The sequence below is a fragment of the Balaenoptera borealis genome (genome assembly GCF_965194805.1).
Source record: "Balaenoptera borealis genome assembly, chromosome: 4".
Taxonomy (NCBI): domain Eukaryota; kingdom Metazoa; phylum Chordata; class Mammalia; order Artiodactyla; family Balaenopteridae; genus Balaenoptera; species Balaenoptera borealis.
The window spans coordinates 50406995-50421357 of record NC_138861.1 but is presented as its reverse complement, the minus strand read 5'-3'; the positions used below and the strand labels follow the sequence as shown (position 1 = coordinate 50421357).

Below are 14363 nucleotides of genomic sequence, written 5' to 3'. Positions count from 1 at the left end.
AAAGAATGCCATAAATACTATTTGCTGCATATACTATGTGGGCGACTATAAAAAATTTTTAATGCCTTTAAAAGATAATCGACTATTTAAAGCAAAAATAATACAAATATTGCGGGGATTATAAACATATAGAAGTAAAATGTATGACAACAATGGCACAAAGGACAGGAAGGGAGAAATGGAAGGGTACCATCGCAAGGTTTTTACACTATCGGTGAAGTGGTATAATGTACTTTGAAGACAGACTGAATTGTTACACATGTATATTGCAAATTCTAGGACAACCATTAAAAAAGAAAATGCTTGGATGCTATTACAATTATTTTACTTATATTGTCAAATAGCTGTTCTAAAAATAGGGTAAATTAAGTATTTATTGACCACTACAGTTTGGGGTTATTAGGAATGCCATATGAAGCCACAAAGGGAGCAGAGTACTATAAAATGAAGCCAAAATTTGTAAAGCAACTATATTTCTGATGTTTGTATATTGAATTTCAGTCAGAAATCTGAAACTAAAGATAATGTGTCAATTACCAGATGTATACAAAGCTAGGCTTATTAAGTAGGTCTCCTTACTACTCTCATAATCCTCTCTGCATACCTTTATCTCTGTGCTTTCACAAAATTTTTATTGTCTATTTGCTTTTCTCTTCTAATGCACTAAATGCCTTGAGGCGTGGACTCTATCTTTTATTTTCACATCCTTAGCACCTAATACAGTGCTTGGCTCAAACATATTCAATAATTATTTTCTAACAGAATGAGAGGTCTGTGTATCAGAACTTTGCATATCAGGCTGAGATACGTGTATTTTATTGTGTAGGAAAGAAAAAGCACTGAAAGTTTTTTAATAAGTTATATGATTATATCTTAGAAAGAATGAGGTTAAAAAAATATAGGATAGATTGAGGAAAGGGAGAAAGAATTGATCATTATTTTAGTAAGAATAGAATTGATTAGGGCTTGGATTAGGATGTAGCAGGAGAAAGAGAAAACACAGACTACATGAAATGTGGAAGCAGAATCTATACGACTTAATATGGGCTGTTTATAAACAGTGAGGAACGAGGAAGCTGATTTTTCAATTTCAAGCCTCAGTGAATGGGGGGAATGGTGGTGTTATTAATAGAAACAGAAGTTAAAAGGAAGCACTAACTTGGGGAAGGATGTTTAGTTCGGCGTAGGTGTTGCTGGGATATAAAAATGGAAATGTTGAGGAAGAAGTTAGAAATAAGCCTGGAATTCAGATATCAAGCTAAAGATTTAGGTTTGTGAGTCACCTCTGTAGAAATGAGGATGTGGGACTGGGTGAGAATCTAAAGGAAAGAAAACAACAAATAGGGCTTCCCTGGTGGTGCAGTGGTTGAGAATCTGCCTGCCAATGCAGGGGACACGGGTTCGAGCCCTGGTCTGGGAAGATCTCACATGTCGCGGAGCAACTGGGCCCGTGAGCCACAACTACTGAGCCTGCGCGTCTGGAGCCTGTGCTCCGCAACAAGAGAGGCCGCGATAGTGAGAGGCCCGCGCACCGCAATGAAGAGTGGCCCCCGCTTGCCGTAACTAGAGGAAGCCCTCGCACAGAAACGAAGACGCAACACAGTCAAAAATAAATAAATAAATAAATAAAATTTAAAAAGAAAAAATGACTACTATCTTTAAAAACAAAACACACAAAAAAAAAAACAAATAAAGGAAAGGATAAAGCAGCAAAGGTGGACACTTTTATACAAAGTAATGAAAATTCCATAACCAGAAAATTATGAGGAAAGTAGTGAGCAAGATATATGAATCAGGAGAGTGGTGCCTAAAAGCTAGTAAAAGAACTAGGAGATGCAAGAAGAGGGAAATGGACTGCATCAGATGCTGCTGAGAGCTGGGGGTACTGAGAACTGAGTAGAAGCCATGGATTTTTATTTAGAAGAGGGCTCCTAATAAGCTTCCAAATAAAGCTTCAGAAAAGCAATTCGGGCACACAGTCTGTTTGTTAGGGATTTACAATAACTGACAAGATCGAGCTTATAAGAGTTACAAAGAAGAAGAGTGAGGGCCAGACATCACAGCAAACACCAAGTGTTAGGCACCATTCTGGGTGGTAGGGATACAAAGATGAAGATAGACATGATCTCTGCATTCATAAGGACTTCAGCCTCACAGGGGGAGATTTTATACAGTGATGAGTGTGCAAAGTGCTGTGAACAAGAAATGAAATGGAGAAAGATTATGAAAAGAAAAACGCAAGATTAAGTGGTGCCTTGAGAGGCCAGAGTGGAAGCTGTTATGATAATAAGACAGTAGAAATAAAAATTTTGCTATTTTGGCGAAAAGAATATTTTACTATGCAGCTACTAGTAACCAAAATTTCAGGTCTAGCTCCTATTTATTGAGGAAAAGTTACTATCAAAATTTTTTGATGAAAATATGTTTGCCTCTTGTAATGCCAGTGGCAACAGCAAACTGCCTATAGTTAGGCATATGCGTTGCACCATTTCAGTTCCATACTACCTGTAAAATGGAATATCTTTGGGAAGAAGGAACCCAATCACTACCTTATTTTGTATATTTTACTAATGACATTAACATGAGCATCATAAAATTTTAGAACATAAACACATCTTAGAGACAAAACTGTTTAACAGTTAACTCTATCAATATACAGAATAAGAAATCAGTTCCTTGATTATATATTACCAGTTAGTGTTTATATACATACTTCAAAATCACAAAGTAGATCCTGGAAAGCAGTTGAATTTGGAATAATGGAGGTCTCGTGTCCACTGTCAACAGTTCCCACCAAGGAAAAAGTTAGATGGAGAATGTGGCTGTTAAGAAGGGAACGTTTCTTCTTAAGCAGCATTGCCAGCAGCTAAAAGAAAGCAACACCAAATGCCTGTTGGTCAATCATCATATACACATATACGTACACACACATACACACACACAAACACACACCGGAGAACCCTAAGTAGAGCAATTCCTGAGACCTCTACGCTGGTTTCTAAATTTTTACTATGACAATGCAACATCAGAGAAAATCTGAAAAGCAGGGTAATCCCATCATCCTCTTATTAAAATATCCACTTTTTTTTTTTTAAACATCTTTATTGGAGTATAATTGCTTTACAATGGTGTGTTAGTTTCTGCTTTATAACAAAGTGAATCAGCTATACATATACATATGTTCCCATATCTCTTCCCTCTTGCATCTCCCTCCCTCCCACCCTCCCTATCCCACCCGTGTAGGTGGTCACAAAGCACCAAGCTGATCTCCCTGTGCTATGCGGCTGCTTCCCACTAGCTATCTATTTTACATTTGGTAGTGTAAAAATATCCACTTTTACATAAACTCTATTCACACAGAAATATTTAAATTGTTGCCATCATGTGTATACAATTTTCTACTCTTGTTCTCTACATAACATTTTATCCAAAGGATTTTTTTTCTTTTGCAACCTAGTTTCTGTAATTACAATTTTAAAAGGTTGAATGATATGTGAGATGGTTATAGTATTATTAGTCATTCTCGTACTATTGGAACGTTTAGATTATTCCTATTTTTTCATGATAAACAATGCTGCAATTATCGTTTTGAAAGTTTTGTAAAACAAAACATCAAATTAGATAATTAAATCTACAGAAAACACTACAGTAAACAGCTTATCTACTACCAGTGAACTATTGGCTAAAGTTAGAGAAGGCATTTGTACTTCATCTACACTAGAGGAATTTAATCTTGCTCCAAATACTTGTTTCTCTTCTTATAAGTAACTTTCTGCCTAAACCTAGTAGAGATTGTAAATACATGAACACAACATATTTTTAATCCCGCATGTGTTTTCAGGACTAGTAATGGCACACAGTGGCTCTCACGTGCCCTAGGGAAGTAAGGGGGCGGGGGGAGTAAAAGATGACTGGATGTGGAGGGGAGAGACGGGGTTAGCGAGGAGAACTCTGGATCTATTACCAATTTGGCAGTCTCTAGAGCAGGTGGTAATATGACCCTATTTCATTTAATTCCTGTTTCCACAGAAAAAAAATAACTCCAACCTAACAACTTATATTCTCACTCGAAATATGTTAGTTTTAATAAAAACTACCAACTTCTAAAGTTTACTTGGACAGTACTCTTCTTCCAGAGTTTGAAACTACATGAACTACAAGGAAAATTAGAAGATTTTTAATGCAAAGTAAAGTGAGGACCAAGCTTTATGGTTACAAACCTGGTAGCCCTTGATTCTTTCCATCTCCTTGCTGGCTAGTGGGTTACTCTTGACCACACAAACCAGGGCCTTGACTGCTGCATACAGCCCTTCCACATCAGAAGCCATGGCCACCAGGCCCAGGATGGCTGCAGCTCCACCAATGTACTGCAAAGTAGTGGCAACAGGCTTAGGAACAAATGTTCTTACTCCTGATTAAAAGACAGTGAAAAATAATTAAAATAAATTCCCCACTGTAAACAAGAACTGAATAAATCATCTTAAGAAATATTTAATTAATTATAAATTATACCTAAAAACAAAAAACCCTTCTATCCTAAAAAAAAAAAAAAAAAATTCAAGGTAGAATTTGGGAGAAGGCAATAAATGCTGATATATATACTTTCAGAGAAGAGTTGGGAGTAAAGGAGGGAGTAGAGAAGAGAGGGTTTGAGAGCCAGCACAAGTGTTTCTACTATACAGCTTTGGGCAATGTAAAAACTCAAAAGTACAGAGGCCTTGGGAATATATTTCTGAAGTAAGGGAGAATGCCTTACTAGGTACTGTTGGAGAATAAACTTGGGGAGAGAGCAAAAGCACTTCATCTCTGTGAACTGGGGAATGGGATGGAGAAGCCACCCTGGCAAGGATGAAGTATTCCCTATAGAAAAGCCAAACAAAGCACATTCCTGACCACTGCTCAAAGCTTCTCTTAGTTATGTAATCTGAGTAACAGTACATCAGTGACCCTGAAGAGCGTTGCGTTAAGTATGTGGAAACACAGTACTGGAACTAACTTTGTCAATTAAAAAAAAAAAAAAAAAAATTCACATCTACATTCCTAACCTTGTTTTCTAAAAAAGACATTGTTTGAATGTCATTTGCCTACTGATCAAGATTGAGTTTTTAAAAAATAAAGCTAATATGCATTTTATATTTCTGGGTGCTCTGTAATATCCACAATACTTTCATATACTATGGCACTGGATTTTGAAAGCTACCTTCTAAGGTAATTAGGGCCAGTATTACTGGTTTGTAGATACGAAAATTGACATCCATGGAGCTCAATGTCTGGCTTAAATCCACACAGTGACCGAACAGGGGTTAGAACCTGAATCTCTGAACTCTTCATTCACTGCTCTTTCTACTATACCACAGTGCCGCTGTATTTTTGCAAAGGACACAGAGCAGTGCTCAGTAAATATTTGCTGAATTGAAAAAAGAAAAACTACCATGTGCCTTAGCATAAAGGAAACTTTTATCAATGCAACATAGCCAAAAAAGAAAAACAAAGTTAAGCGATGTGCACATTGCTGGGACAATAATAATCGCCTGATAAACATGTAGGACGCTGACCAGCACAACACTTTTTGTTTATTTTAAAAGGAACCAATATTCTGTACTGATTTGCACACTAAAATACATAATTGCTAGCTCTGAATTTTAGATGGTCTGATTGGGTTATGTCTCAAAATTCTATCTAACCGAAACAATCAATTCTTTCTAAGCAGACATCGGGTAAGAGGCTCTGCAGCTCTGACTTCTATTATAGTTGGATCCACAGTGCTCCTACTCTGAAGCTCTTATTTCTAGCTCATTTCCAAATAAAAAGCACCATGAGTGTCACCACTGCAGCACCAAACCATGTAACAATAGCAATCATCAGTATTTCCAAGTCTTTACATCTGTCCCTAAATGTAGTGTGACCTTTACCTTGAAATTATGTAGAAGCATACAGTCAGTGCTCATCAGTGTTGACAAAAGAGGGGAAAAGTTAATGGAATTTTATAAAAGATTATAATTTTTAAAGCTGACTGGAGTTTGGGATTGACATTGATCTCTAAATATTGTAAGAACACTACAGGTCAGCACTATCGAATATGAACTTAAACACCACACTCAAGTGAAGAAAGTGAACGCGGATGTGAAGGCAAATAAAGAAGTCTGAAAGACAAAGGCAATTTGACTCACCCAAGTATCCAATCAGAGTAGCCCCAATTGTCCGTGCTGGTCCATTAAGATGCCCTGCTGAGTTGTGTATCAACTTCACAGGAGTGGCGTTCTCATGGGAGGAGATGCCTAACTGAAGAATAGGAAAGGGAAAAATGTAACTATACAGGAACAGTCTGAACATTTTGACTAGAAAAGAAAAAAGAACATGATGGGGAACATATCTTTTCTCTCTCTCCATAACAGAATATTAAAAACATGAGTATTCATTTTTTTTTAAATGTGCAAATACTTCCAAAGGTGTGGAAACTCAGAGGTACCTGAGTAGACTCAGTTAAATACAGTCTACTGAGAGAAAGATGGTGAGGGGGTCTTGGGAAACAGCCTCAGGAGTCCTTCTGAATGAGACTCTGCTGTGGTTTAAAGGTTCTCATCACTCGCTGCCTCACAGTATTTCTGATTGGTGAATATAATACTTGCTTTACTCCATAGCCAAGTAAATGTCACATAGATTATCCAAAAGTTTATGGATAAAACATGCCCTGTACACAAAATAAATGTTAAATTTTGCACATACATACACAATGTGCTTTTAAAGCAAATATAAGGCATAGACTTAATTCTGTTGTTAGCGGTAGAATAAATTTATGTAGTTAATATTCCTTAGAAGATTTTATATATATATATATATATTCACAGGCAAACCTCTGCACAAGAGCTTGTCAATACTTACTGTTCCCAAATCCTTTCCCTTCCAGCCTCTTGATTTCCTTCCCCTTCGCTTTGCCTCCTCTAATCAGCCAAAACGTCTTGTCAAGCTCACTGATGACTTCCACCTTCCTAAACCCGATGGCCAGCCTTCATCTTTCTGACTGCTCTAACACATCTGCCACAGTGAATAAGACTTCTACAACACCAGATTCTCCTAGTTTTTCTCCATTCTTGCTGGCTCTGTAGTCTTTTCTGCATCATCTTCCCAACGCTGTCACACTGGAATGTCCCAGGTCTCCGTCTGTAAACCTTTCCTCATCTCCATCTCCATCTACTCTTTGGTAAGTGTACCCAGTCTTGTGGCCTTAACACCACCTATGAACACCCGTGGCATTCGAACCTCTCCCCTGAACTCAGATTCATATTTCCAATGATGTCCCCCCCCTAAGATGTCTAATATGTTTCTCAAACTTTTGCAAAACTTAATTCTCAATACCTCCCCCACCCCCCCAACTACTCTTCCTATAGTTTTCTCCATATCAGAAAAAGTGACTCTACTTTTGCCTCGTCTACCCCACAGGCCTTCTCTTGTTTTGTTTAGCCACACTTGCCTCTGTGGAAGGCATGCACTTTCCTCAGGGCCTTAGCACTTGTATTTCTGGAATGCAAACCCCACCTGCCCATACATGCATCTTATGCTCCATATTCTCATGCTTTGCTGCCTCATCTCTTTCAAAAGGCTGCTCCAATTTCACCTTCTCAGTGAGGCCTCCTCTGACCATCCTACTTAAAACTATAAGCTTCTTTCTCTCACCTTTCCTGCTTTATTTTTCTACATAGCACTCTTCATCTTCTAACATACTCTGTGATCAGGTTATTTCTTTAGTTATTATCGTATGCCTCTTCCACTAGAATGTTAAGAACCTTAATAAAGGCAGTGATTTTCTCTTTATCTACTGCTATGTCATGAACAAAATGGTGCCTGGCATTTAGTAGGTTATCCAGAAAAAAATTACAGCCTTAAAAATAGCAATTGTTTCCTTTAGTTTCCTAAAGTTTGATTTCTTAATTGCCAATAAAAATATAAGAATTAATATAACCTATGCACTTGAATTCTCACTCTTCCAAATTAAACTAAATATCTAGGTATGTTTTGGCTTAAATTCAAAGGCAAATAAACCGAACAATGTATGAAAGGCACTGTTTTTAGCAACCACTCATACTTGTGTGGTGCCCAGAAGGAAGCTCTGGCACATCTTCCCAGTGAGAATCTGCAGCAGCCCACTGGGGAATCAATCTGCTTACCTGTTTAGCAATCGCTTTGCTGTCCAACTTGTTGTACACTTTCCGGATTCTTGCCACTGTTAGGGCGGACACAGACAGTGCATAAAGGCCAAATGACACCTTTTCCTCTGGTACTAATGACACAGGAGACGGGACCACACCTTCGGATTTTGCATCTTTACCTTCAAAAGAAGAGTAATCCTTTTCAAAATCGTCAGTTTTTCTCCTGATCCTAACACAACTTTTTAATTCTTATTATCATTTTCAAATGGGTAGCCTTGAAAATCTTTTAAAGTGGAACAAGGGAGCTAAATTCAAAAACTGTTTTATTTAATTTCCAGCTCTTCATTTATTTCTTTAATTAGAAGATAAGGAAAAGCATCCAGTCATAAAGCTTTACATCCTAAGTTTTACTCTTAAAATATACTTAATATACAGCATAATGTAAAGGAAGAGGAAGAGTTTTAACTGTTAACCAAACAAATCACAAAACACTTCCCCTTGGTTCCAAGGAACAAGGGAATGAAAATGAGTGGAATGCCTATGAGCTTTGTAGCACTAGGTCTCCTTCCCAATGAGAGCCCTCATATATGCCTCTCTTTATTCTTCCAGACAACATGGCAAAGTAGTTTTAAAGCGAGATGGTTTAAGTTTGAACCTCTGCTTTATCGCTTAAAAGCTGTGTGACCTGTACATCGCTGCACCTCAGTTTCCTCATCTGTAAAATGGGGATGAAAATAACAGCCCCCTAAGTCCCAGTGTTTTGAGGTGATGAATAAATACTTGTGAAGGGCTCAGAGCAGCTATGTCCTTCATGCATATTAACTTATTCAGCACACATTAAGTGCTCAGTCAGTGTTAGCTATTATCAGACACTATCTGAATCAAGAACCTGAGTGAAAGAGAAATTACTTAGCCATAAGATTATTACCATTTACAACATATTTGTCCCAACTCTTCTGAGAACTTTGGCAGAATGAGAACAAGGGAATGGAAGACATCATTTGGAAAGAGTACTACAAAGGAACTGTAGCTTAACATCAACTCTCTGATTCTAAATTCCTTTTGGGAGAAAGGATAACAGGAGTGGACTGCAGAAAGAGACGAGGACAACTGATATGAACTGGTCTAACCTAAAGAATACACGTGTGTGTTTTCTAGACCCATCTTTCTTTCCTTTAACCAGAGTAGATATACTTTAAACTGCTTCATGTAATAGGAGAAATGACAGAGAGAAGAAGGCTGGGGTTAGACTGTTAGAAAGTATATACCCACATCTTGGAGCCAACAAGAGAAACTGGAAAACTAGTGACTAGGCATGAAGACAAGAAACAAGAAAGCATAGGCATAGGATGACCAGTGGAGGAGAGCATTCTGAATAGGAGTGAGTGGTCAATAGTATCATGCTGAAGAAAAGTGGAGAAGGCCCTTTTTTTGGATAAATGTAATGTATAACCTAATCTACACATATGCACTTATTCATGCAGCATCTATAACACAGGAGTTAAGTTTTATACAACTATATGAACAAAGAATATGTTACTCACATGGCATACATACGGCCTGAAAGCTTCCAACATAATTTGGTCCTAGTTCATAAATGGTAGTAACATTTGAAGGAGGTAAAACTTCTTCTAGAAAGTGCGTGGGTCCCAAGCGCCAAACCAATGAAGCAATTTGGCGTTGGGCAGGCGGAGTACCAATGTATGCATAGACTGTGCTAACCACCGGAGGATTGGCAGAGCCTGAGCCCCCGGGAGTACTGTGAACATAATGCAGCTATAAAGAAAATGAAAGCAAATGTGTGAAATTCAACCCAAAACACTTTCACCAGGAAAATAACCACTTTTTGTGTATATTTTCATTATCCCAAGGCCATACAACTTTATGAATGTACAAAAGCTGTTGAGCAGAGAAACATAAGGGCAGGCCAAGATTCTAGAACCCGATCAGCAAGTTGGAAATTTGTAATCCAACTCTGTAATACAGATAAACTATCTAACGCTGGAAAGGGCAACAGTCAAATATAGGGATTCTGTTACTATCTGGTTGGTTTGCATACCAAATTAACGATGTTGCTATGAAATTTTCAGGTTGATATAAAAACAGCTTTCCAACTATGATATTCAGGCAGTCTTGAAATTAGTTCTGATACCTTCAGTGTGAGTCTGTTAAATAAAATTGTTCATGCAAAGTGTTTTACAATGGGTAAAGGGCTATAAAAGTATTAGAAAAATAGTCTATGTTATAATTTACACACACACGGTTTAATCTCAGTGAAAAATATATTCTCAGATTTGAAATTACACAGACAAGATGCTTAAATTATCATTCAATTCATTACAATAAATATATAATTAGAGTGTAAGAGGTTAGGAACTCAAGTTGCTTCCTGAAGTACAGGCAGCTTTCATCACTTGACAGAATGAGTAACATTCCCATAGATTGTTTTGTCGTAACACTGTCCTAGCTTCAGATCATATCTATTATTCCATATATTAAAGAACAACTCCCTGTGATGTTAACAGTATGAGTATGAAGAGCAACATGTGACCTAAAGTTGGTTTCACAGGACTGTGACTTCTCACAGGCACAGTAATGATGACGATGTAAATATATTAATAATAAATCTCCTACCTCTCAATTCTAGAAGTTGAGGACACTTTTATTTTCAATGATACTAAAAATAATGAAGGAGCAACCTACTAAAGAATCTACAAGCCCATTTCAAATGCAATCCTGTATACAAAGAAAATAACTGACTATTCCCAGAGTTCATTTTAGGGTTTATCATACTGAAACACAATGTCACAATAAAATATCATTAAGGAAGGAAATGTATTCAAAAAGGCTGCCCATTTCACTGCTTTTTAAACTTCAATTCACACAAAAGGTAGACCTTTGCTGCTTCTTTTAAGTGATATCACTATAAAAATGGATACCATCTTTTAGAAGTTAAAGAATTTTAAGAGCTTGCTAGCTCAATTCGTTAGAAAGTAACTAGAAGCATTCATTCTGATTCACAAAAGGAACTTCTGATTCTTTACTGGTTGCTTTAATTCTCTTGCCTCTCCTCTGAATACTGTAGTACAGCTATCTAGAGTAATATTTATACATTCATTTATTCAACAAACAATAAGGGAACACCTTATTACTATTATTATCAGGGACTAATCTGGGTGATCTGAAAACAAGGATGAATAAAAACAGTTCCAGCTCTAAAGGAGCACAGAGTCTACTGGACTGCATACAGTAATAACAATGAAGTGACAAAATACTGTGTTCATAATTTATTTAATTTAGGCATCCATCTGGTTTCCAACCATCCAACTGGTTTCTCTCTGGTGAAAAAGCATTTAACAATCTGGCTCAAGCACTGACATATTCACTAACATCTTTAGTACCCTGTAACCCCTCCTTTTGAGTCTTTCCTAATAAAGTGACTTGAATTAACCAGCCACATGACTGTCACATATTGTTTAAATGGGTACTGGAGGTCAACTTAACATTAAGACGGCAATTTAAAACAACACCCCTGCAAACACACATACAGGCAAGCACACCCACCCCTAAACTACCTTATAAAAGCAGGTTGAGATTTATAAGCACGAGTACGCTCACCTTCACGGTGCTGACAAGCTGTCCATCAATGTAGAGGGCTGCAGTGCTGTTCTTCAGCATCCCTTTGCTCATCACCAGAACCAGATGATGCCACTGTCCCTCAATGATCAGCTCTCCACAGCGGAAGCGAGCGCAGCATGGCAGAATCTCATAAAAAGAGGATTCTTCACTAAAATCGTCAACTACAATGAAGAGGGGAAAGAAATTAAAAACTTAACATCATCCTCATTCTAACAATTATTCATATCTAGACTTTGACTCTATGTTAAAATAATATGGTGATGATGTAAATGAAAATACCCTATTCATTCAATAACTTTACCTAAAACCTAGGATACACTGTGCTTTGTTCTGTTCAAGATACATATAGTTATAATCAAATAAAGTTATAATAACTAATGAAATAAAAAATAAATAAAATAAAATAGACAGTAAAGTAAAGTTACAATAGACAACAAAAAGAGATTTGTTGATTATTACCTGTCATGGTCTGTTATAAAAGGTCTTTTAAAATCCTAGTTTGAGATGCATTTGATTATAGCACTGGTTAGAAAAACAACCAAGAAAATTAAAAATTTTATTCTTGCTTTATGCTCTCAATGACACAAGGGGGCAACTATCTGTTTTTAATTTGTGGTTGTACTGCCCTGACCCTTGTCTAACAATAGCTGGTAGTAAGGAGGTGATTTATGGAGTGGAAAGGTATTTTTTTGGTCCAAGTTTCCTGCTTTACCTGACAACTCTGGTGATTTGCTAACATTTGCAATCACTCTTGACTCTAATCTGGCTTGTCTCTGCTACCCTGTATGTTGCCAAATCATGCCAGGAAATAATGGGTTAAGTATTAACTTAATGTTAAGATAGTTAAAAATTAATTTATCTTTAATAAGAATTCAAGAGAAGGTGGGACAGCAGCAGAAATCCAGATGTTAAAAAGTCATTCCTTCCCCCACCCCAAGAAAAATTTTTAAAAAGAGCTTATGTTAACCATGTATCTTAAAGCAGACCCACCGGTTTTCAGTACAAGCACATATAATATACTGAAAATTAAAAGTTTAAATTATTTGAAGAAAGAATTACAAATAAAATATTCTACTTCTGGAATCTTAATATTTGCATATACTGAAATGCCAAGATTATTATTATTTTTTAATTAATTAATTAGTTAATTAATTTTTGGCTGTGTTGGGTCTTCGTTGCTGTGCTTGGGCTTCCTCTAGTTGTGGCGAGCGGGGGCTATTCTTTGTTGCGGTGTGCGGGCTTCTCATTGCGGTGGCTTCTCTTGTTGCAAAGCATGGGCTCTAGGTGTGCGGGCTTCAGTAGTTGTGGCACACAGGCTCAGTAGTTGTGGCTCACGGGCTCTAGAGCACAGGCTCAGTAGTTGTGGCGCATGGGCTTAGTTGATCCACGGCATGTGGGATCTTCCTGGATCAGGGATCGAACCCATGTCCCCTGAATTGGCAGGTGGATTCTTAACCACTGTGCCACCAGGGAAGTCCCCCAAGATTATATTTTTAAATGACAATTCAGAAGATACATCTACTGATGAGTTAAGACCACTACAAAGACAGCATCTTACCCATAGGTGACCTAATTAGGAAGAGACTTGAATAAACTAGGCAAAAAGCTAGGCAAAAAGGGTCAAATAGCTTTGAAAGGTCTAGTGTTATGGACCAAGGGATGAGAATGAAAAGATAAAAGGGTTATGGGTGAAACCAAGAACTGTTCCCTCTCCCTTCCCTGGTTATTAGACTTACTCTTCTTGAGAACTGTAGAAGATATTACTTATAAAAATTTTCTGAGAGCTTCACATTCTGACTCAGGCTTAAACTAAGATATACCCAGCATTCAGTGGTGTGTCAGGATATTTGGTGAGCCAACTGGTTTCTGACAGCTCTTAGTTACCTAGGCATCTTAATGGACTACAGTTGTTCAGAGGACGGATGCTTGTAATAGTAACATCGTTTGTATTACTAAGGTATATGTTACTATAATTTCTAGTCATACACATACTATCGTAGTCTTGAAAATTACATTTAGTGAAAATGATATAGTTAGAAAACACTTTTCGTTGAAATATCCCTAGATCTAATCCTAACTTTTCCATTAAATTCTATCTTCTTTCCAAATTCTCCATTATTATTCACTTTTCTCATTATTTCCCTTTCGAGTCATCTGTGTTTTTTTTTCTTTATTTTTCCTTCTGATTCATTCATTTATACTTCTATGTAATATTTGTGGGCCTAATATATGCTAGGCACTATTTTTGGTGGCAGGGCCTAGATTACAAAGATAATAACACTGTGTGTGGGAACTTAAGAGTTCTAGCAAGGTAGACAGACAAAAACAAAGAATTAAAATCTATGAAATCCAGATAAGTGATAAAGAATATTAAACAAAGGCTATGACAGCGGACATAGGGAGGAAAGGAAGATTCAAGACATGTTAAGGAGGCATAATACAGTAAGACTTAGCAGAAGGGGTGGTATTTTCAAGGATGACTTGAGGTTTCTAGATGGGATAACTGCTAGTGAGGGTGTCATTTACCAAGACAGGAAAATAGAAGGAGATACAGATTTTAAGAACAAATATTACAGT

The 14363-nt window shown here is 37.2% G+C and overlaps 1 protein-coding gene across 10 annotated transcripts in view; it reads right to left on the bottom strand.

The window, feature by feature from the left end:
• The window catches only part of WDFY3 (WD repeat and FYVE domain containing 3), a 275484-nt gene that overhangs the window by 97974 nt on the left and 163147 nt on the right, over nucleotides 1-14363 (bottom strand). For all 10 annotated transcript variants that reach the window (XM_082391039.1, XM_082391040.1, XM_082391031.1 and 7 more), the window contains 6 exons: nucleotides 11766-11947; nucleotides 9692-9923; nucleotides 8166-8326; nucleotides 6171-6282; nucleotides 4221-4411; nucleotides 2714-2866 (listed from right to left, as the gene is read on the bottom strand). In XM_082391039.1, the coding sequence (XP_082247165.1) occupies nucleotides 2714-2866; nucleotides 4221-4411; nucleotides 6171-6282; nucleotides 8166-8326; nucleotides 9692-9923; nucleotides 11766-11947 (1031 nt within the window). The remainder of the gene's footprint in view (nucleotides 1-2713; nucleotides 2867-4220; nucleotides 4412-6170; nucleotides 6283-8165; nucleotides 8327-9691; nucleotides 9924-11765; nucleotides 11948-14363) is intronic.